This window comes from Pteropus vampyrus, unplaced genomic scaffold (genome assembly GCF_000151845.1).
Source record: "Pteropus vampyrus isolate Shadow unplaced genomic scaffold, Pvam_2.0 Scaffold63, whole genome shotgun sequence".
In the NCBI taxonomy this organism is placed as follows: domain Eukaryota; kingdom Metazoa; phylum Chordata; class Mammalia; order Chiroptera; family Pteropodidae; genus Pteropus; species Pteropus vampyrus.
The window spans coordinates 3,948,865-3,972,426 of NW_011888844.1; the positions used below are offsets into that span (position 1 = coordinate 3,948,865).

The following is a 23,562-nucleotide window of genomic DNA, read 5'->3' on the forward strand; positions in this document are numbered from 1 at the left end:
TTGTTGATCTCTGCTTATTTCTAAATGGCAATGAAACCCATTTTGCTGTGTGTTACCAAATCATATAACAAAGTTACAGGAAGACAAAGCTGGACATTTTGCATACATGGAACAAAGCTTTTGCAAAAGATGAAAGGAATTGAACACTAGATTTTATTTATTTATTTATTTATTTATTTATTTATTTATTTATTTATTTATTTATTTGTTAAGGACTGCTCTTGCTTTGTAATTGCCTTTAAATTATAAGTTTTCTTTTCTGTGTCAATTTTTAAAACCCACAAGTAGTTAATGAGTACCTACTAAAAGTCAAGCAGTTTTTTTGTTTTTTTTTTTAGCATAAATGATATATGTAAGTAAATATAAAGCTGCAGGCACCCTCAAAGTACTTGAAATATGGTTAGGAAAATAAAACATTAATTAAAATTTAAATTAGAGAGTTACCTGAGAATATCAGACTAGGATATAAGAAATGTCACAATGAAGACGAGTAAAATGAACAAGTAAAGTGTTGTAACTTCAGAGCTATAATTGGGTACCTATCTTCTAACCTCAACATCTTCCAATCAATATACTTAATTTTGTATTTTTTCTGTTATAAACTACTTTGCATATTTCTTCTCTATCTCTGATTCACCAAGTGATACCTTTATCTCTCTTCACTTAATCTTGTCTTTTTCAGAGACTCTTCTTTTGTTTTATGTCAATGAAATGAGATTTAAAAAAACAAGAACATCATTTGATGCACAATATTTACAGAGACATATATTCTAGACTGGTATTATCCAATAGAAATATGATGTGCACCACAAATGTGGCCCCCACGTATAATTTTAACTTTTCTAGTGTGACATTTTAAAAGTAAAAATAAATAGGTGGAATTCATTTTAACAATGTTTTATTGACCCCAATATATCCAAAGTAATATCATTGCAACATGTAATAATATAAAAATATTAATGACATATTTTGCAGTATTATTTTTATACCAAGACTTTAAAACCTAGTGTGTATTTTAGTTACACAGTGCTCAACAGCCACATGAGCCTGATGGTTACCTTAACTGAGGAGCACAGCTCTAGACTCATATAGGCAAATAAGAATTTGAGCTGTATGACCTTGTGTAAATTATTTAATTCATCTTTGATTCATGCTTCTCTTTTGGAAAATGGAACAATAATAGTGCTCACCTTGTAAAATTGGAAATAAAGTTAATATATATAAAGATTCAAAAAGTGCTTGGCACATAAGTTTTCAGTGTTAGAAATCATTATTGATTATTATTACTATTTTATACTGCATAATAGTATAAAATAAAGCATATTTGATATATAGATAAAACTTCTATATTTCAGTTATAACTTATAATAAAAGCACAGTTTAAATGAAAGAAGTAAAATGCTTATCAATGTTAGAACTTTGATAAACTATTTCTTTAATACCTAAATCCATCCATATTAAAGAGGCGAATGAAAGTGAGTGATTATAATATTAGCCTATGCCTGAACAATGACATTGCAAACATATTTACATTACGGGTAGATGATTTACAATAATATCAACAGCTAAGTTCCTGGCATAGACACTCTATTAGCATGTTCATGTTCTGGAAATGATTTTTATTTCTGCACATCACATTATCTGCACTTTCCAAAGTGGGAATATACATATTGTGAATCATTCCTTAGAATATAGTCCTTGCTTAGGAAACCAGTAGTTACTTAACATTCATTTTTTATTACATGTTTTTATTTTGGATTTTTAATTTAAGTAAGAATCATACCTGTTTTACAGTTATGAATTGCCATAATTTTTATGAATTATAAGAAATTATAGAGATGACTGAAATTGTTTTATTCATATGCCAACATTTTCTCTTTAGTGCTTAAATGTTTAATTTTTGCCTGCCTGTTGAATAGTATTTCTCTTTGAAGTGTATGATTTCAGATTCTGAAATATGTAAATTAATTAATTCTTGTTTTTGTCATTCCCAACTGAGTCAGTTTTGATTGATATATTACTTATAAATATTTGTTTCTGGTTATAGAGGCTGATAAGTTACTTGCTTTGTATTTCTTTGATAATATATACTTAGAGAGCTTTAAAGAATGATCAGCATCTTAAATATCTGCATCACATCAAATATCTTAACTAGTAACATTGTCCATTAACTACCTGTGTATGTGGATAGGCTGTTTATTTCTTTTGAAATATTCTACCTAGATTATTTTTTAAAAATTAAATTAAAAATAGCTAATTTTAACTGGAAGTAAGGACAACATTGCTCAGAATGGAATTGGTTTATTTTGCTACCCATTTACTGTTGTATAAAAAAGGAGAATTCTTGATAATGTAGGAAAATTAAATGAGAAAACTGAGATTCCGAAGGAGTGGGAGTTGCTATTGAATTCTCCATAAGCCATCCTGACAGCTATTTCCTCCTGTATAAAAGAAAAATTGACTGTATGGAGGCAGATGAGGGTCCCATGGTATTATTACAAATATCCTATAATATTAAATATAAGGAACAGAAGTCATTTAAGCTAGAATCTTCAGCTTACAAATATAGAGAAATGGATTCCGTAGGGGTTAGATGACCCAAGAGACTAGAGATAATAATGGCAGTTTTAAATGTGTTGCAATACTTTCATGCCACTAAATGATTCTCATTTGCATGACTACTAAAAACAGCTTTCTATACATCTTGATACATAGATATGTTTAGCAAAACAGCTTTCCATACATTTTGGTACATAGATATGTTTCCATACATAAGTGTTACTAATATCAGATACTTTGCAACATCTTCTTTGTGATTTTTCATTGCAGATATAATGGTTTTATCTTCAATCATATAAAAAAATGCAAATGGCAAGATCAAATGAAGAATTATTTGATTTAGAAAACATGACAGCAATGTTTTTCTTTTAGTCAGTTGTGTGCTAGTAAATGTTTAACAACTGGCTGGGGGATAGGGTGGGAATGGAGCCCTTATTTGTAGTATTTGCTGATTTCCATGGTGTAAACACTCTCATGGGGGCCTATGTCAAGCTACCAACCTGAGACTCTCAATGCGAAGTTAAGAGTTGATGCACACAGTGGTGCTCGCAGGCTCATACAAGTTGGATCAAGTTCATCATTGCTTTCAGAGCACAGATGACAGAGTGAGTGGTGATTCAATTCAGGGTCTTTTTATCTCACTTGGGTCCTGATTTTCAGTGTATGTACATATATACAAATACATACATTTGACTCCTGAATATCATGATTTTGTCTGTATTCTCTTTAAATCCAATATCCATTGCTTTGGTATTAGATTACTATTTACCTTCCTTCCTTCCTTCCTTCCCTCCTTCCTTCCTTCTTTCCTTCCTAGTTGATATTTACTTTGTATAAAGAACTATGTTAGGCACAATAAAGCAAAATCTATACAATAAGATACATCCCCTATCAACAAGAAATTGAGAGTCTAGACAAGTAGCGATTCTGTTTACATTTAGTATTTTTTTTTTTTTTGGCAATAGGAAGAATGGGGCAAACTGCTTACTTTTCCATGATGCTGAGATGAATTTAATTTACATTTTTACAATGCCTAAAAGGATGAAAGTGTTGTACACATTCAAGAAATGCCTTGCTGCTCTGAAGATGGAAGGAAGGTTAGAGTATGGTCATCACCAGCTGTTTCATGAGGTAGATGTTTCATTGCTTCAGTACATCCCTTTGATGGAGTTAAATTGCCCAAAGTGTTTAAGAACTTTAAATCAATCCTCTGTGGTTTTGACCTTGATAAATATTCTATCTCAAAAAGGAAAAACATTCAACAGGTTTTTACTACTTAGTGTAAGCTTTAAATTGTATTTAGCAATTATGAAATAAGAACGTGTTAGGTGAATTTATCTTAGAAAAATTTGTCAGCGATGAAACACTTTTGATTTTAGAATATAAAAGTTTATTTCTATCTCTATCCTCTTGCCTTGAGGTGGTATTATTTAACAGCATATTTGTTATTGTCTAGCTTGTTGTGCTAGAAAATAGCATTCTCTGAAAGCAGAAAATAAATAACCTCCAGAAAGAGAAAGTCCAAAGACAGTGAACACATACACTGTGAGATTCTGTCACAAAAAGTACATTTTGTAGAATAATTATAATAATATCAATATAAGAGTAATGGACTAGATAAAGGCATGATACAAAAAGTAAAAGCAAAAACACAGAATAAATACATATTCTCATTTTTTATTTACAAATACAATTCCCTCATGTAAACTTTAAATTGTTAAATATATATATTTTTACTCCCTCTTTCTTCCTGTAGTTGGGAATAAATTTTGTGCTTCCAAGTGTTAAACGATGAACATAAGAGTGTGTATATGCTCATTTTCTCATGGCAAAACTGTGGTTTTCCATGTTGAATTGTGTCAGCAAACTTTTCTGACCATGGGTTTAGCTATCGGGAATGTGCCGACAACAGTCTATCATATTCTCATAGGCCTGTATAGGATTAGAATCTAAAACTCATTTATGGATAAAATGGTGGAATTTGCATTCAAGTTTATCTTGTGTTAATTGGAAGTCACTTTTAAAGAACTGGATCATGTTACCCTTTTAGCAACCTTGTCTTGTTGCTATTAGGAACTATAGGATCAAATTGTCATCAATAATGTCAGAGATCTTCACCAGAAATGAAGACCCACATTAGCCATGGGAGCTACTAATTTTATTTTGCTTCGATAAGTGATAATAACTTTCTAGTGGGAATCAAATGTACTCATGAGGGAACATTAAAAAGCAGATTCTTAAATATGAAAATTACATGGATTTTAATTTTTCTATGGTTAAAGAAAAGACACAAGTTATAAGTATGGGGGGAAAATATCATGTTTTTAGAAAAAGTTTCTTTTTTTATAGGAAGAGGTTATTCATACTGGATGAGGGGAAGCTAGAAGGAAATAGGAAAATTATCTTTAATAGCTGTTGGATTTGTTAAGTTTGTTTATGTAAAGAGAGAAAAGTAAAAGGATATTTTGAAGAATTGAATGCTGAAAGTGATAGTAGTTTTGATTTAGAACACTGAAAAAAAATAGAGCTTCAAGGACATCTCAATAAAAACATTAACAAAGTAATTGTATGGTGCAACATACCACTGTTGTATAAAGTGAAAATCTATTTAAATTGGAAAATTCTGCTCAAAGATGCTCACACATCGTTTTGTTTTGTTTTTCTCTTCTTGCACATTATTTTATTTTGGAGGATTTTAGAGAGAGGAGTTTTCAATTACTGAAAATTCCTTGAATAAAATCATCTTGTTACCCATTTAGCAGATGATGAAACTGAAGCATGGAGAGATCGAGTTTCTCAGGGTCACGAACTCAATCAATGGCACAGATAAATTCGATCAGAGTTTCTAAGTTCATCGTCCATTGATGATCTATTGAATTGTGCTGCCTCATGGAAACCATAATTTAGGAAGAAAAGTAACTTTCTGGAAAAGCGTGTTAATCTGCATACAGGTTTCAGTGTCGCAAGTTTTACTTGTGATATTTGAATCTACCCAAATTTACCTGACTTCAAAATGAAAATGACGGAGGACAGGGAACAGTATGAGACCATCCAGTTGTTCATAAGCATGTTCACTGCCATGGCAGTCTTAAAGATCTTCAGTAAATACTCATTTATTGAAGTCTAATAACTTATCCATCATTATGCCATAATCAGTAACAAAAAATTAGAATTTAGTTCTTGATTTACTAGTCAACTGCTATGATATATTTGGACTTTGATGAAAATTGTCTTTATTATTTCAAAGAAGGAAAAAGATGTGGGGCAGAGGTTTTTTGCGGGGATACCTAAAAATGTTTTCCTGTCAAAGTAAGAAATGGGGAAAGGAAAATGAGAAAGAAATCTGTCTGTAAACATATATTACATGTATTACAGTTACTTCAAGAAAAAGTAGAATTTTGAAATTAAAATGTGAAGTTTGAACTTTTGAATGCTGCCTTACAGGTAAGGACTTCTCAGGATGTAAATTAAGTATGTAGTAGGAGAGGGTTGGGAGAGTTGGTCATTCTTTTAGTATTCGCATTCAGATGAGAAAAGTACTTTTCTAATATGTAAACTGTAGGATATAATCTCTAGCTAGATTTTTTTTTTGGATTTGAAATTATTTCAGTGGAAATTGTAGCTCTGTTATTAACTACAACCACTGTAACAATACCCTCTTACATTTGTACAACATTTTTTTTTAAATTGTGGTAAAATACATGTCACATAAAATGTACCATTCACAACATTTTAAGTGTACAGTTCAGTAGTGTTAGCTATATTCATAATAGTGTGCATCAGATCTCCAGAACTTTTTTGTCTTGCAAAACCAAAACTACACCTGTTAAACAACTCCTCTTTTCCCTTACCCTACCCACTGGGAAACACATTTTTGCTTTCTGTTTCTGAGTTAAACTACTCTAAATACCTCATATAAGAGGAATCATATAGTGTTTGTCTTTTTGTGTCTGCCTTATTTCATTTAGCATAGTATTTTCAAGTTTCATCCATGTTGTAGCATGTGTCAGAATTTCCTTTTAAGTGTATATCACTTTTAACTATTCAAACCAGTGTTCATATATATTGACTAATTATCTACATACTGCTATCAGGTGAGGATAATACTCTGGTACTATGCACATAATTTGCTCCTTCGGGGAGATTTTCCATAGAACCAATCCAGTAACTTAAAAGATAAGCTAAAATAGACAGATGAGAAAGTAGAAAACTATGTATACTTTGAAGTTAATGAATTATGTGCATGTGATCACAAATATAACTTAGTTCTAATAACCAGATTCATAGATTATTTTATTTACAACTCTAATCTTAAAGTGAAAAAAAACAAAAAACAAAAAACAACACACATCTAGAATAGTCATGTAATTTGCCAGAGGTTACACAGTTTAACAATGGTAAAAGTCCTATTCTAGTTTTCTGTTACTTTGTAACCAATAGCCTCAAATTTAGCAACTTAAAACAACACTAATTTATTATCTCATTGTCTGTATGTCAGAAGTCTGGAAGGGCTTCATTCAGTTCTCAGAGCCTTACAAGGTTAAAATGAAAGTGTTAGGTTCGGCATCTATCTTGAAGCTCTGAATCTGCTCACAAACTTATTCAAGTTGTTGACAGAATCGAATTTATTTCAATTGTGTGACTTGTGTGCCTGTTTCCTTGATGGTTGTTAGCCCATGGTTGCTCTTGGCATCTAGAATCCACCTGCATTCCTTCAAATCAGCATTGGTACATTCTTTGATTTTCTTTCTGTTTTAATTTTTATTTTTTAAAATTATTTACAATTGTTTATTTTTTAAAATTAAAAAAATATTAAATTTATTGGGGTAATTACTTAATACAATTATATAATTTTCAGGTGTACATTATAATTTAACATCTGTATATTCTATTGTGTGTTTACCGCCCAAAGTCCAGTTTCTTTCAGCTACCATATATTTGATCTCCTTTACCCACTTCACCTTTCCCCACCCCCCTATATTTGAACCCCTTTACCCCGTCTAACTCCCCCCTCTTCTCCCACCCTCTACCCTCTGGTAACCACTAGTCTATAGTCTATGCCCATGAGTCTCTGTTTGTTTGTCCTGTTCCTTTGTTGCTTTTAGGTTTATATTCCACATATATGTGATATAATGTGATTTTCAACTTTTTCTGTCTGGCTTATTTCGCTTATCATGATTATCTCAAGTTCTATCCATCTCGTTGCAAATGACTGTCATTCATCTCTTCTTATGACTGAGTAATATTCCATTGTATATATGTACCACAGCTTCTTTAGCCAATCATCTATTGTAGAAAACTTTCGTTGCTTCCATGTCCTGGCCACTGTGAATAATGCTGCTATGAACATTGATGCACAAATATCTTTATGGATATGATTTTTTTTAGTCTTTGGGGTAAATACCCAGCATAGAGATTGCTGTATCGTATGGTAGATCAATTCTTAGTTTTTTGAGGAACCTCCATACTCTTTTCCATAGTGGCTGTACCAATTTGCAGTCCCAGCAGGAGTGTATGAGGGTTCCTTTTTCTTTGCATTCTCTCCAGCATTTGTTATTATTTGTCCTGTTGGTTATAGCCATTCTAACAGGTGTGAGATAGTATCTCATTGTGGTTTTGATTTGCATTTCCCTAATAGCTAGCGATGTTTAGCATCTTTTCATATGTTTGTTGGCATTTGTATGTCTTCTGGGTAGAAGTGTCTGTTCAGATCCTCTGCCAATTTTTTGATTGGATCATTTGTTTTTCTGTTGTTATTGAGTCGTGTGAGTTCTTTTTATATTTTGGATATTAGGGCCTCATCGGAGACATTACTTGCAAACATATTTTCCCATTCTGATGGTTGTCTCCTTACCTTGTTTATGGTTTCTTTTGCTGAGCAGAAGCTTTTTAGTTTGTTGTAGTCCCATACATTTATTTTTGCTTTTACTTCTCTTTCTTTGAGGTCAAATTCATAAAATCCTCTTTAAGTCCAAAGTCCTTGAGTTTAGTTCCTATGATTTCTTCTATGCATTTTATTGTTTTAGGTCTTATATTCAGGTCCTTAATCCATTTTGAGTTAATTTTGGTGTGTGATGATAGACAACAGTCTAGTTTCATTCTTTTGCAGGTGACTTTCCAGTTTTCCCAGCACCATTTATTGAAGAGGCTTTCCTTTCTCCACTGGATGTTTTTGGCATTTTGTCAAAAATTATTTGCCCATATAAATATAGGTTTACTTCTGGACTCTCGATTTTGTTCCACTGGTCCATTTGTCTATTTTCCTGCCAATATCATGCTGTTTTGATTACTGTCACTTTGTAATATAATTTGAAGTTGGGCAGAGTGATGCCTCCAGTCTAGTTCTTTTTTCTCAGGATGGCTTTGGAAATTTGGGGTCTTTTGTGCTTCCATACAAATCTGATGGTTTTTGTTCTATTTCTTTAAAAAATGCTGATGGGATTTTGATGTGGATTGCATTAAATCTGTATAATACTTTAGGTAATAAGGTCATTTTAACTATGTTCATTCTTCAATCCAAGAACACGGAATATCTTTTCATTTCTTTTTCTCTACTTTGATTTCTTTTAATAGAGTCTTGCAGTTTTCATTTTATAGGTCCTTCACATGTTTCATTAGATTTATTCTTGAAATTTTATTTTTCATGTTGCAATTGCAAAAGGAATTATTTTTTCCACTTCTTTTTCTAAAACTTCGTTATTAGAGTAGGAAGTCTATGAATTTTTGTAGTATAGGAAGTCTATGAATTTTTGACCATTGATTTTGTATCCAGATTTCGACCATTGATTTTGTATCCAGATTTTGTTTACTGAATTTGTTTATTGTTTTTAGTACTGTTCTTGTGGAGTTTTTAGGGTTTTCTGTATAGAGAATCATTAATCGTGTCAATTGCAAATAGTGACAGTTTGACTTCTTTGTTTTCTATTCAATGCCTTTTATATCTTTCCCTTGCCTGATTGCACTAGCTAGGACTTTCATTGTTATACTGAATAACAGTGGTGATAGTGGACAGACTTGCCTTATTTGTGATCTTAGAGAGAAGGTTTTTAGTTTTTCACCATTAAGTATAATGTTGGCTGAAGGTTTGTCATATATGGCCTTTATTATGTTAAGGTACTTTCCTTCTATACCAATTTTGTTAAGTGTTTTGATCATAAATGGATGCTGTATCTTGCCGAAGGATTGTCTGCATTTATTGATATGATCACATGATTCTTATTTTTTCATTTGTTTATGTGGTGTATGACATTAATTGATTTGCATATGTTGAACCAACCCTGTGCCTCTGGGATAAAGCCCACTTGATCGTGGTGTATAATCTTTTCAATATGTTGCTGTATTTGGTTCTCTAGTACCTTATTTATGATTTTTTCATCTGTGCTCATGAGAGATATTGGACTGTAGTTTTCTTTATTTGTGTTATCTTTACCAGGTTTTGGTATCGGGGTGATGTTGGCCTCATTAAATAAATTGGGAAGTATTGCCTCCTCTTCGATTTTTTGGAAGAGTTTAAGGAGAATAGGTTTTAAATCTTCTTTGAATGTTTGGTAGAATTCACTGGTGAAGCCTACTGGTCCTAGACTTTTACTTTTTGGTAGGTTTTTGATGATTGTTTCTATTTCCATACTGCTGATCTGTCTCTTTAGATTTTTCGGTTCTTCATTCTGTCTAGGAAGGTTGTATTTTTCTATGTACTTTTCCATTTCTTCTAGGTTAAATTAAATTTGGTGTTATATACTTTTTCATAGTATTCTTGTATTTTCCTTCCTACTGCTGTGGTGTCTGTCATTATTTCCCCTTTTTCATTCCTAATTTTATATGTGAAATTTCTCTTTTTTCTTTAGTTAGTCTAACCAGAATTTTGTCAATTTTACTAACCTTCTCAAAGAACCAGCTCTTTGTTGCATTTATTTTTTCTATTTTTTCATCAATTTCATTGATTTCTGCTCTAATTTTGATTATTTCTTTCCTTCTGCTGACTTTAGGCTTCATTTGTTCTTCCTTTTCTAGTTTTTTAAGATGAAGCATTAGGTTGTTTATTTGGGCTTTTTCTTGTTTTTGGAGATAGGGCTGCAATGATATGAACTTTCCTCTTATGACTGCTGTTGCCCTGTTTAAAAAAAAGTATATATGTTATACTATCATTATCATTCGTTTTTATATCTTTTGATCTCTCTTTTTATTTCTTCTCTAACCGAGTTATTTTTCAGTAGTATGTTGTTTAATCTCCATGTATTTGTGTTTCTTTCTGACTTCTTTTTACAATTGATCTCTAGTTTCAAAGGATTATGATCAGAGAATATGGTTTGTATGATTTCAACTCTCATATTTGTTGAGTCTATTTCTCTGTCTCAGTATGTGGTCAAACCTTGAGAATGTTCCATGTGCACCAGAAAAGAATATATAATAAGCATCTGTTTTGAGGTGAAAGGCTCTGTAAATGTCCATTATGTCCAGTTGGTCTAATGTGTCATTTAAGGTTGTGATTTCCTTATTTATTTTCTGTTTGGATGACCTGTCCATATCAGACAGTGAGCTATTTAGATCTCCTACCACGATAGCGTTTTGCTCTGTTTCTCCTTTTAGTTCTGTTAGTAATTGCTTTACATATTTTGAGGTTCACTGATTGGCAGCGCAGATGTTAATAAGTGTTATGTCTTCTTGTTGCATGTTTTTCTTTATCATTATGAAGTGTCCCTCAGTATCTTTCTTTACCTTTTTTATTTGAAGTCTATTTCTTCTGATATTATTATCGCTACTCCTGCTTTTCTCTGAATGCCATTTGCTTACAATATCATTTTCCACACTTTCACTTTGAGTCTATATTTGTCTTTGGAGCTGAGATATGTCTCCTGGCGGCAGCGTATGTTTGGGTTTTGTGTTTTGATCTATTCTGAAACTCTGTGCCTATTTATTGGTGGGTTCAATCTATTTGCATTTAGGGTGATTATTGAAATATAAAATCTTCTTATAGCCATTTTATCTTTTGCTTTCTGGTAACTCAGTGTTTCCATTGTTTCCTTGTCCTTGTGTTTCTGTTTCTCTGTTTTTCTTTTTTTCTTTCTTTTTTGGGGGAGGGGTGGATTTTGTGGGTTTTCCTTCTGGTACTTCTTGTTTTATGTTATATACTTCAGTTCTGAATCTTTGGTGTGTGGTTACCATTACGAATATGTAAGGGATAGTTACATATATTTAGTCGCCCATTTTCTTCTGCATGAGCCTTATCTACATGCCCCTTTGCTAATCTGGATTTTGAGTCTCCCCTTTTCATTCATTGTTATCTCATTTTACCCCTATATATGCTGAACATTCATTACCATTATTATAACTATTCTCTTATTATTATTTATGCTTATAATGCCCTTAGTAAGGGTAGCACTCCTCTGTTTCTTTTTGTCTGATAGTCACTTTACTCCTAATTATGTATTTTTTTTTTCATTTTGTTTTAGGTGAACTGATCCCTTTCAGTATTTCCTGTAGTGCAGACCTCATAGTGGAGAATTCCCTCAATTTTTGTATGTCTGGAAAAGTCTTCATCTCTTCTTCAAAGGAGAGCTTAGATGGATGCATTATTCTTGGCTGCTAGTTCCTTTCACCTAATAGTTTAAATATTTGATTCCATTCCTTTCTGGCTTGTAAAGTCTACGCTGAGAAGTCCAAGGATAATCTAATGAATATTTTTTAAAAGTTACCATTTTTTTTTCTCCCTGGCTGCCCTGAGAATTCTTTGTCATTGATTTTTGATAATTTTAATAAAATGTTTCTTGGAGAAGGCCTTTTTAGGTTGAGATAAGTGGGTGTTCTGTTGACTTCTTGAATTCCAAGCTCCAACTCATTTCTTAGATTTCGGAAATTCTTGTCAACTATTTGTTTGAAAACGCTTTCTAATCCCTGTTTCTTTTCCTCTTCTTCAATAATTCCCATTATTCTTATGTTTCCTTGAATTTCTTGAATTTCTTGAATTTCTCTTTCCTTATTTTTCATTCTTCAGTTTCTCTTCTTCCTTTTGATTTATTTCTAGATTTCTGTCTTCAATACGACTGATCCTTTCCTTCATTTGGTCAACTCTATTTCCCAAGCTTCTTGCTATTTCATTTTTCAACTCTTGCAGTGCTTTTTTTTTTTTTATCTCCAGAAGATCTATTCTCTTCTCTTTGAAGGTTTCAATCTCCTTGCTGTGCTCATCTAGTTGTTTTTTTAATTCCTGAAATTTTTGATATGACTCGTTTCAGAGCTCATTGAGTTTTTTCAGAGGTAGCATCCTGAAATCTCTGTCATTTAAGTTGCATATTTCTATGTCTGTAAGCTTATTTCCTGGAGATTTTTCTCTTTTTTTTTTTTCTGAGATGCCTTGTCACCTTTGTTGTTCATGGTGTTTAATGGACTGTTTCTCTGCCTGGACATTAATGGAAGTATATTCTTCTATTTTTCCAGAAAGAAGATTTATTATATAAAAGTCTCTCTTTAGGCTGCTACAAAAAATGCGCTTTTGTTTTGATTTCCAGTAGGTAGTGTCTAAGCCTCTTGGATCTCTTCTTTATATAAAGCCTAAATAATGTCTTTTTTATTTTCTTGTAGATATTTAATTACACTCCCTACTCTCAGTTTCAGTCCCTGTCAGTGTTAGTAACAGTTTTGGTAGCATTTCTTAGATTCCCCTGGGGTCACGTGGTGATCAGTCTTGGATGGTCTAGGGGGAGGGGCCCTCTGGGTTGTGGTTTGGGGACTGCAGCTCAGTTTCGTTTTTGCAACCACAGCTGGTAAAAATCAAGTGTTGTTCTCTGCTGGCTACTTTTCTGTCTTCTGCCCTGATGATTAGGCCCTGCTGCCTGCCAGCCACGAGGAGATCACAGCTTTCCCAGGCAGGGCTGTTCAAGGAACGTGCTGCTCCTTTTCTCCTCCCCCTCCTCCTGCAGGGAGTTCCAGTGGCTGCAAGAGGTAGCTTCTTTATTTCTCCCAGTCCACCACCCAGCACTTGAAGTTCTGACCTGTGGTAGCTCTTATGTGCAGATTCCACACTCAGACATGCTGGTGTACAGTTTGGGTGTTTTTTGTTGAGTTTTAGATATTCAGCCTATTGTTATTTCAAGGGGAGAGATTTGGGGATGTCTCTCACTCCGCCATGTTTCCAAAGATCCTCACAAGTATTTTCACTTGAGACTTGTCTGGGAGCAGTTCCTGCTCAGTGGGGCGGGGTCGGGATATATCAGCTGCATCCACATCCCGGCTACTCAATGTAACTTAGCCCAGTGATTGCCCTTGTAGATTATTTTTATGATAGTCGTAGGTGTGAGGTCATATCTCATTGAGGTTTTAATTTGCATTTCTTTAATCATTAATGATGTTGTACATGTTTTCATATATTTATTGGCCATCTGTATGGCCTCTTTGGAGAGATGTCTATTCAAGCCTTCTGCCCATTTTTAAATCAGATTGTTTGTCTTTTTTGGTGTTAAATTTTATGAGTTTCTTATATTTTGAGTATTAACCTCTTATTGGGTGTATCATTGCTGAATATCTATCTTCTCCTGTTCATTAGGTTGTCTTTTTCTTTTGTTGATGGTTTCCTTTGCTGTGCAAAACCTTTTAGGTTCATGTAATCCCATTTGTTTATTTTTGCTTTTATTTCTCTTGCCCGAAGAGACCATATGATTTCACTTATATGTGGAATCTAAAACAAAACAAAACAAAACAAAACAAAACAAAATGAATGAACAAATAAAACAGAAACAATTTCATAGTTACGGAGAACAAACTGATGGTATCTGTGTGGGAAGGGAGTTAAGGAGTTTGGTGAAAAAAGGGAAGAGATTAAGAAGTACAAACTGGCAGTTTCAAAATAGTCACAGGGATGTAAAGTACAGCATCTGAAATATAGTCAATAATATTTTAATAACTACGTATGGTGTCGGGGGTATTAGACTTATCAGGGGGAATCACTTTGTAAGTTATATAAATGTCTAACCACCATGCTGTACACCTGAAAATAATCTAATATTTAATGTCATCTGTAATTGAAAAATAAAAAAAGTAATGTTAAAAAAGTAATTGGAGAAAATGGAGGAAAGATATATTGAGGCAGATGACTAGACTAAGGCATTTAGATTTTAGTTTGTAGGTAGTCTGGAAGTATAGAAGGTTCTAAAACAAAAGATGACATAATGAAAGATGTTTCACTAAAATTTATAACACGGTTTATGTAGAGTAGATTGGAACAATGAAGCAACCTGTTTAAGATAACCTGAGTGTGACATGATCAAGGCCTGAATTAGGGTGTTGAAATAGGAATGGATAGAAATGGAAATTTACAACACATATTACAGAGGAACAAAAATTAAAGACTGAAAGTGAAGAGGGAGGATGAGAGAGAATCAAAATTATCCTCAAGTTTATAGTTTTCGTTACTAAGAGCATGCCTGTATTGCTGGCAAACAAGAGAAGGAAGGTGTGGAGAGTGGGATTTTGGGAGGCATATGTTGAATTTGAGATGCCAGTGAAATGTATCCAAATGTGAATGTTAACTTCTTATCCATTCCCTTAATATAAGAAGTTTCACACAATGATATACTCTTTGAATTCAAGAATGCCTTTATTTTAACAACATGTGTCTGGCCGTGATATGCTATGCCTTAGAAGGAGAAATGTTTATTTAATTTGATTTACTCTAAGATTTACTAAGGTGCATTGATTCTACTGATGTTAATAGTGATTACACAAGCAGTACAAAAACAGCTGCTCAGAATTCAGGTCATATACCAGCATTTCTGTTATATAATCTTTGTTAATTATACTAAGAAGTATATTAGAATTCAGCCAATTTATGACAAAAAGTAAACTTATTTAAAGGTGCTAACACCAGCACTAGAGCATATTTGATTTAAATAGGGAAGAGTCAAGTAAATGAAGTAAAAATTATCTTCACAGTTATGCTTTCTATCAAGTGAGTAGTCAACTCCTAACTGTTTATTACATCAGATTTATTGAAGAAAAACAGAAATTTAGTCTTAGCAAGGAAATTAAACCACAATTTCAAATAATATCTATAAATAATTCAATTTATTACTATTATAATTTTAATGCATAAACCTAAATTGACCCAATAACAAGTGGGAGTTTTCCTTCATTACCCGAACACCCTTATGTTAAAGATAATTTCCTTAACTCCTCTAACTCTAACATAATGCTGGTGTTGATGCTTTTAATATATCCAAATATAAGTTTTTGGGTATACCTACAAGAACTGAAAAAGGGAGGAAACGATAATGAAATATAAATAACCTTGTCTCTGGTGTATTGTTTGTTCCTTATATTGATAGTTCTTAGAGACATGATGAACCACATTTTATGTTCCCATGAACCAAGGGCTGATTGAGGCCCAGTTTAACATAAGCACCATTTTATGAGAGTTACCATAGTGACCAGGTTCCAGTTATCAACTTGAACAATTTCATATATGATTAATGTTAATTGCTCATTTTGCATGGATGACTTTTTCCCAGTTGCTGAATTGATTGTTGCTTCCTTTGATCTGGTTGGGAATACAATCCAGTGCAATAGTTAGATAAGTGATCAGTTGCCAACACTGAAAGAAGATGGATTCAGGTTGCTATAAGGTCAGAGTTTATTTTTCTTCATAAACACTAAAAGGTCAGGTAGAGTTTAACTACCTTTGGCATGCTTGAAATGTTGTAATAAATGTCAGACCTAAGAGATTATTATTAATCCACGATGCAATTAAAAGTCTTACTGTTCTGGCAAATTAAAAAAAAAAGATTCTTATTTAGTTTAACAAGCACACTGAAAGTCAGAGTAGCACTTTCAGTCAGGTAAACAACACCTTCAAGGCTAACGTCATTCTTGGTTTTCATGGCTTCTAATGTAAGTAAAGAGAAAAAAAAGACACATTCAGAGGCTATTAAGGGATTATAAATATCAGCGATAGCTCTGGAAAGGAAACCCTAGGTCATTGTTAACAGCTCCCACTTCAGGAATCTAATTGCAGTGGTCCTTACAAGATGATGCTCATACCACCTTTAGGTGATATTATATCTTTAGCAATTTGCTCAGTTTGTCCCAGAACGTTACATGTGTTTTTTTTTAAATAGTAAGTCAACCTTTCATTGAAGAGGATTACATGACTTATGACTCCTTACTAAATCATATCTGACCATATGATTTATATTACATAGTTTGAAGGCTCATGGCATGACTAATGAATATATTAACAAGACTTCTTTTCTTTGAAACAACAAAATCACTGACCTTACTAAGTTGCTTACTCTTTGATTTATATGTGAATGGCTGATAACATGAAATAAAAATAATTCCAACAGTGAAATTTCATAATCTTAATGAGCTAAGTATCAGCTACTTTATCTATTACAACTTCAAGTAAGTATATCATAGAATGCAGCATATCTTGCTGACACCAGAAGACTTACTGAATTTCCCTCTTAGGGAACTGCCAGCTCTATAAAGTGTATAAACTGCAAGGTAATGCTCTGATGGTAATTCACTTCAACTGCAGAAATATGAAATACTGTTGATATATATTTCAAGTTGTGTTATTATTTTATTTCCTCTAAAGAAGCTTATGGAATGAAGGGTAAAATACATATCAAGATCAATTTTGCTAAAAGGTGCCCTGGGCTCAGAGAAAATTGTGATTTTTTGGAATAATTTTCCACCAAACCACCTATAAATATTACCCCTAATGTTGATTTCATAAAGCTGAATCTTTCAAACATTTAGCTGAACTATTTAATGAAAGTTTTGCTATTTTAGGGGGTTATTTGCCATGTACTTTAACAACTTTCATTTGTGGTGTTTATGGGTGATAATCCACTGAGCCGTTTGTATGGGAACATTAAGAAAAGGTCTGTTTTATTTTACAGAGTACAAATAACCTTGCAATTAAACTGAAAACAAATAATTGCCAACAAGTAATTATCATTCAATTAAAGAGTAATTACATAGTTATTTGTAGCCTGTAAAAAAAAGCATTATTGAAATCAGTAATGCAATCAATATTTTAGCAGAAACAGGATGCTGCAATGATGGACCTTTCAACCTATGCTGATTAAATTGTCATACAAATAATAGTTTCCTAGTTAAATCACCACATGTTTATTTGTCTTGATTAATATGTAAATCTGCCTGATGCTAATAAATATTTTAAGGATAAGAAGTATGGCAGGATCATCTATCAAAAATGATCTTTACCAACTTTCTACAGAGTCCTCTATAATCTTTCATCATGTTGTCAGGCTTGTGTTATTTGAAAGAAAATGCAGAAACTTTAGTGGTAGGAGCGTCTTACTATAGAGGATCATTAGGTCTAAAAGTAAAAATAAAGCTATCTTACATTACTATGGGGCTCTATTGATTATAAAGCACTCTCACAAACTTAAATTTAAATCATTTACTCTAGAGCTCCAAGTCTTCTTTCCAAGAGTAAAAACAAAGGAATCTGAATGTGATTTTTGCTCTCTAATAAGTTTAAACAAGTTTGGAAGTAGATATAAAATGATCATACTTATTAAAGAGTTAATCATAAAATTTAAATAACGTGTCAGACATATCTCTACCATAAGCTCCTCAAAGGCAGAGGGTGTTCTAAGTTCTCACAATATATCAAAGAATAAACAGAACAAACCACTGACCTTGTCAAGCTCATATTTTAACCTTTTGTGACTCTGATACCTAGTTCCAGTTCCAGACATACACTGAACTGCATGTTCGTTTATTGGATAATTGAATAAGTGCACATGTATAACTCCAGAGATTTTGAGTCCATGAGTGAATCTTGAAGCTTGTTAGACACCTCAGACATAAGATAGTGTCCTCTACTCTTCCTTAACTTTGTATGTAGTCAGATTTGAATGGATCGTATTTTGAAGGTCCTGTAATTTCTGTAGGGTCTAAGACTTAAAAATGATTATCTGCTAATTAAATGATGCAGCTGGCATGTGATTCATGTGGTTAAGGAGAATAGGACAATCTAAGGAATATTTGGAAATTATAGCAACGGTAAAATATTTCCTGTCATTATTAATGAACTGATTTAATTAATCATTTATTGTACCTTACTGTGTGCTAGGCACCATGAAAATTGCTCAGGATACAGTGACAAATAAAATCAGACATATATTCTACTTCCATGGAACTTACATTCTAATTGGAGAGACACAATCGCACCAACATCATAAACTTATAAACTAAAAAGAATATTAGGATGGAGAATATGATTCTCCCAGTTTATAGAATGTGTAGGAAATAATACCAAGCCATTGTGACATAAGTCATGAATTCTCCAATATTGATCTGATGGTTGGAAACTTGATCAGTTTTTTCAAATCTTGGAATTTAAGGTAGAACTACCAGACTAAAAGGCCTTTAATGCCTTCCAAACCTGAATCAGCTTATTCAAAAAATAACTACTTTTAATTGTGAGATTGACCAAGAAATTTGGAACAGAACTAGTTAAACCTTTTAGCTTTCAAAGTATAGATCAACAGCTGGCTCATCATATGGAAGTAGAGGGAGCATTAGGCTGCTTACTTCTGGAAGGAGCATGTCTGAAAGTGATCATAAGCATGAAGACAGCACTGAAATGTTTACATTGGAAAAGTACAGAATAATTAGGTGGGCTCGAATAAAATTAGTAGGCTAGAGTTCTGACAAATGGAAAAACACAAAGAAGCACTTAAATAGTAGTATAGATTTGATAAAGATTATTCAACAAGATAACTGGCCTTTTACTTCTTCTAATGACTGGATATATCCTGATGAAGATCGTTCAGTGATCTTGGGATCCTTTAGGACATTTGAAGTAAATAGCTATTTTCCTTATCATTATTCTTCAAAAGAGTTAGGAAGCCATAAAAGAAAGCAAGGGCATACAGGGTAACAATACTGAATAAAATAAAATAAATTATAGCCCAGAATCAAGTAGAAAGGAGAAGAGAGTCGGTTTATAAAATTGAAATGTTAAATGAGAAAAACAGAATATTTCATGCTAGGTTGATATACGATATTGACGTACAATGAAAGAAAATAACACCATCAGTGTATGAAAAATGAACTGGATAATGGTACCTCTGTGTAAGGTTGCTAGAAGTCGTCTTCATTTAAGAACAGAGTTTGTCTTACATTGATGGAGCATTTTGCTACTGCAAGGTTGATAGAGTGAGGTTTAACTTAAATTTTTTTGTGAACCAAAAGTCATTTTTGGAAATGTTCTCTATCTGAACCTCATACATTTTTGTGGCTTGGGTTATTTAATATAGTATTTTGTAGTATTTTGTCAAAAGCCCTATTATTCAGCTTTATAAACTGCATTTCTACTAAAAAAAGCAACAGCAATATTTTAGGCAAAGAAGAAAGCAATATTTGAAATATATTGGGGGACTCTAGAATGACTTGATCCTAATGTTTGATGACTTATGTACCTCTTCATTGTGGTGACAACCTCAAAATGATGTATTCAGTACACTGACTGTATTAGGGTATAAGATAGAGACCAGATACTGACTTTCTATTTCATTATTTTATGTATTAATATTTGCAACTGTAATTCCTGAACTGTACACATCAGGGTGAAGAATGTACAAATGGAATGGGTTAGGTTAATGTTATAAATTTAGCCTCAACTCATCAGTTAAAAACACCAATCAATCTGAGAAAAGACAGCCTAGATTGTAAAGGTGGCAGGTTAAATTAGTACAGCCACTCCAAGAAAGTGCACTGCTGGTTAAACAGCCTGGTTTAAAAAATAGGTAGGAAAAAACCTATTGGCACGAGTCCTTTGTTCGTTGTAGGCTTCTGGCAGCTGTGGAAATGCTAATAAGCATAAGGTCTTACTCCACATCTCTCATCTCTTTACTCTTAATCTCTGCCATGCTGGGTAGAGACTTAATCACTTCACATTCTGTACAATTTTAATTCTGTGAGTCACTATCTCAGATCTCAGTAGCAGGTATCAAGTGTAGCTTTGACTGCAAGGGATAATTTTGGTTTCTCACAACAGGTAAGCTGTATTGCAAAGTGCTGGCTTATAAATGGAATCTAAACTTGAAATTGATCTTTTGTGGTTTTAATGTTTGCTGTAACTATGTTGCAAAATTTAGTGGAAAGGAAAATATTCATCTTTTAGTAATCAATGGACATAGTCTTTGATATAAAATTCTAACACTGTTGGCAATTAAACGAGATTTAGCAGGTGAATGTAGCAAGTGATGGTATTTCCAAAAAGAGTACATTTTTAACCTGATATTTGTTTGTCTGTTTTTCAACAGTTCAAGGCCGGGCAGGCCTCCTAAACGTTCTCTGGGAGTGTTGCAGGACAATGCTCGCCTTTTGCCTCATTCAGTCCCAGGCCTCTTATCACCAGGACTTATCACTCCAACAGGTAATAAAATTCATTCGATGATCAACCTTGTCTCTTTATACTGCCCACCATTTGAAATAAACTAATATTGATCTAACTGCCTTGTCCTTCAGAGCTTTTCAAGCTCTACTAGAGGTTACATTATTGAATTTTTTGAGTATTCATGAAAGCAATTTTGTTACTCAAGTGACTCAAATCAAATGGACATGACTTTAAAAAAATAATTGTAATTTTCTTGCAGTAAATCCCTTTCAAGGCCTTATTTTGAGTGTGTATATATGTTTTTATGTGTTACGGGCAGGAATCAAAGGATGCAGGTATGGATATATAGTTTTATGTGTTACGGGCTGGCCAAACTAGCATTGTCTCAAGGCCTCCTATAGGAGGCATCACACCTACTTACTTATATTTCTCAGTAATATTCTTTTTGTTTTCAAGGGTTCTGGGCACCTGTGTATCTTTCCAAGTTATTACTCTCAGTTAAAGAATAGAAAGAAGATACATTCCTTATGATTAGAAAAGAAGAAAGTGCAAGTGGTCATTATCTTAAATAATAATCCATTGCTTTCCCTTGAACAATGCGATAAACAGTGCTCTCCTAAAAATATGTCTCATAAATTAGCATTGAATTTTTTGGATTCTCTAAAAAAGAACCTAAAAGTGCAAAAAACACTTAGACTTAACATTTCTCTAGTTGAAACTTTAAAAATCATTAAAGCTATTACATGGTAGAAAATGACTTCAATAACAATGAGATCTTTATAAATTCAATGATACAATAATTTAAAGCACCTACTGTGTTTGGGGTATTAGATCTTAGACAATGCAAAATTATATGAGTAGTAGTCCTTGTCACAGAAAAATTAAGGAGAATGATATGTAAACTAATAATTGCATTAAAGTATGATAGAGATTATAATACAAGTACATGCAAGTACTATAAGATCACAGAGATGGGGAGCAACTAAATCAATTTGCTAAATTGGTTAATGCTCAGGGGGATAGAAACTTTGGAGCTATCTCTTATAGACTGTTAGACAAATGAGGAATTGGGGAAAATAGTACAGGCAGAGAGAAGACTATATAGACAGATATACACTGGTGAAGAATAGCCTAGTATGATAGGGGGTATGACAATTAAATTGAAGATACTGCAGCAGAGATTTGAGGCCAGAGACTCATAGGAGTTTTGGTTAGAATATGGTGGGGAAAGACATCTTGTGAAGCTAGTTTTTTATTTATTGTGTTTGGCCAGTGGTTTCCAAAGTGTTTTTTAAGAATTTTTTTACTGGCTGATATGGAATTGAGGAATAATTTCCAGGTTCCCCACTTCTGCCTCAGTTAGAATTTACATTTCCTAATTCACATAGGATTTTGTTTAAAATTTAAAAAGCTGCTGTAGGTAAAAGGAACCACTGCTAAGTAACTAAGTAAATGTTCTACAAACAATTGCTGTGGAGGGTAAATAACAATAAAGGGAAGGAGGGTCAGTTGCTCCAGTTCAAGGGAGAAATACTGAGACCTGAACTAAGGAAAATTCAATGGAGTGGATAAAGGTTCAGAGTCATTTAATAATTAACATTAATTATACTTGATAATTAATCAAAATATAAAGTAAGAGAATGAAGTCTAGGATGCTTCATGTCTAGCATGGGTGATGAGCTGGATAATGATGTCATTAGCTAAGATGGAGAATTTAGGAAGAAACTGGGCCTTTGGAGTTAGATAATGATTTTTGTAGACTTTAAGTAGTTACAAACATATTCTAATACAAGAAAAAGTAGTCCTGTGTGTATAAATTAATATAGAGGGGATAACAGTGCCTGGATATATCTTGGTGTTCAATAAATGATAATCTATTTCTTGTATTCTAAAATACATTGACGGAGACTAGAAATAGTACCCTGTAAATAATCAGATCTGTGTCCAGATTTTGAGGGAGCATGTACATTAAAGAAAAAAAAGAATTTTAAAATTGCCTTGAAGCTAATGTACTCTTGAGTAAACTTTAGTACCTTATCTGTTGAAGAAAACTTGTAATGCATATTAACTTCATATTATGTACCAGGCATGGGTGCTAAGTGTTTTCTATACACTTTATTTAATTTCCATAGTAGCCTTATAATATTGTCTTCATTTTTCAGGTAAAAAATTTATAGCTTGGTAAGTTTAATTGCTTAGGGTTACAAAGCAATTGAGTGGCATTACTGGGTTTCAAACCCAGGTCGTTTAGACTTCAGAGCCTATATTCCTTCCTCATCAGCATGATGTCTTATAGTGCATGAGAAAATTCAGTGTGAGTTTCCATTTCTTCCTAATTTACTTGATATATATGCTTCACCTCCTACCAGATAATTGAGCCTCTTTCTTTGGATTACAGTATTGGCCTTCCCTCCTACGATTTGGATCTATCATTATGAAAGTCATTGAAACAAAAATCTTACTTTTTAACTCTTTGTGCCTAGAATGAAATGATAAAGACAGATAAGGCATTGAGTGGGGAAAGGCATGAACACTTCTGTCTAAATGGCAGACAGAAAAAAATGTTAAGCAGCAGGAGGAGGAGGAATCTGCACAGATCTACAGTAATTCCTTTCCTTAGTTTAGTTTACATG

At 33.0% G+C, this 23,562-nt stretch overlaps 1 protein-coding gene across 1 annotated transcript in view; it reads left to right on the forward strand.

Moving 5' to 3' along the window:
* Nucleotides 1-23,562, forward strand: part of DACH2 (dachshund family transcription factor 2) — a 687,399-nt gene that overhangs the window by 268,933 nt on the left and 394,904 nt on the right. Inside the window, exon 3 of the mRNA XM_011361163.1 lies at nt 20,856-20,968. Coding sequence (XP_011359465.1) covers nt 20,856-20,968 — 113 coding nt within the window. The remainder of the gene's footprint in view (nt 1-20,855; nt 20,969-23,562) is intronic.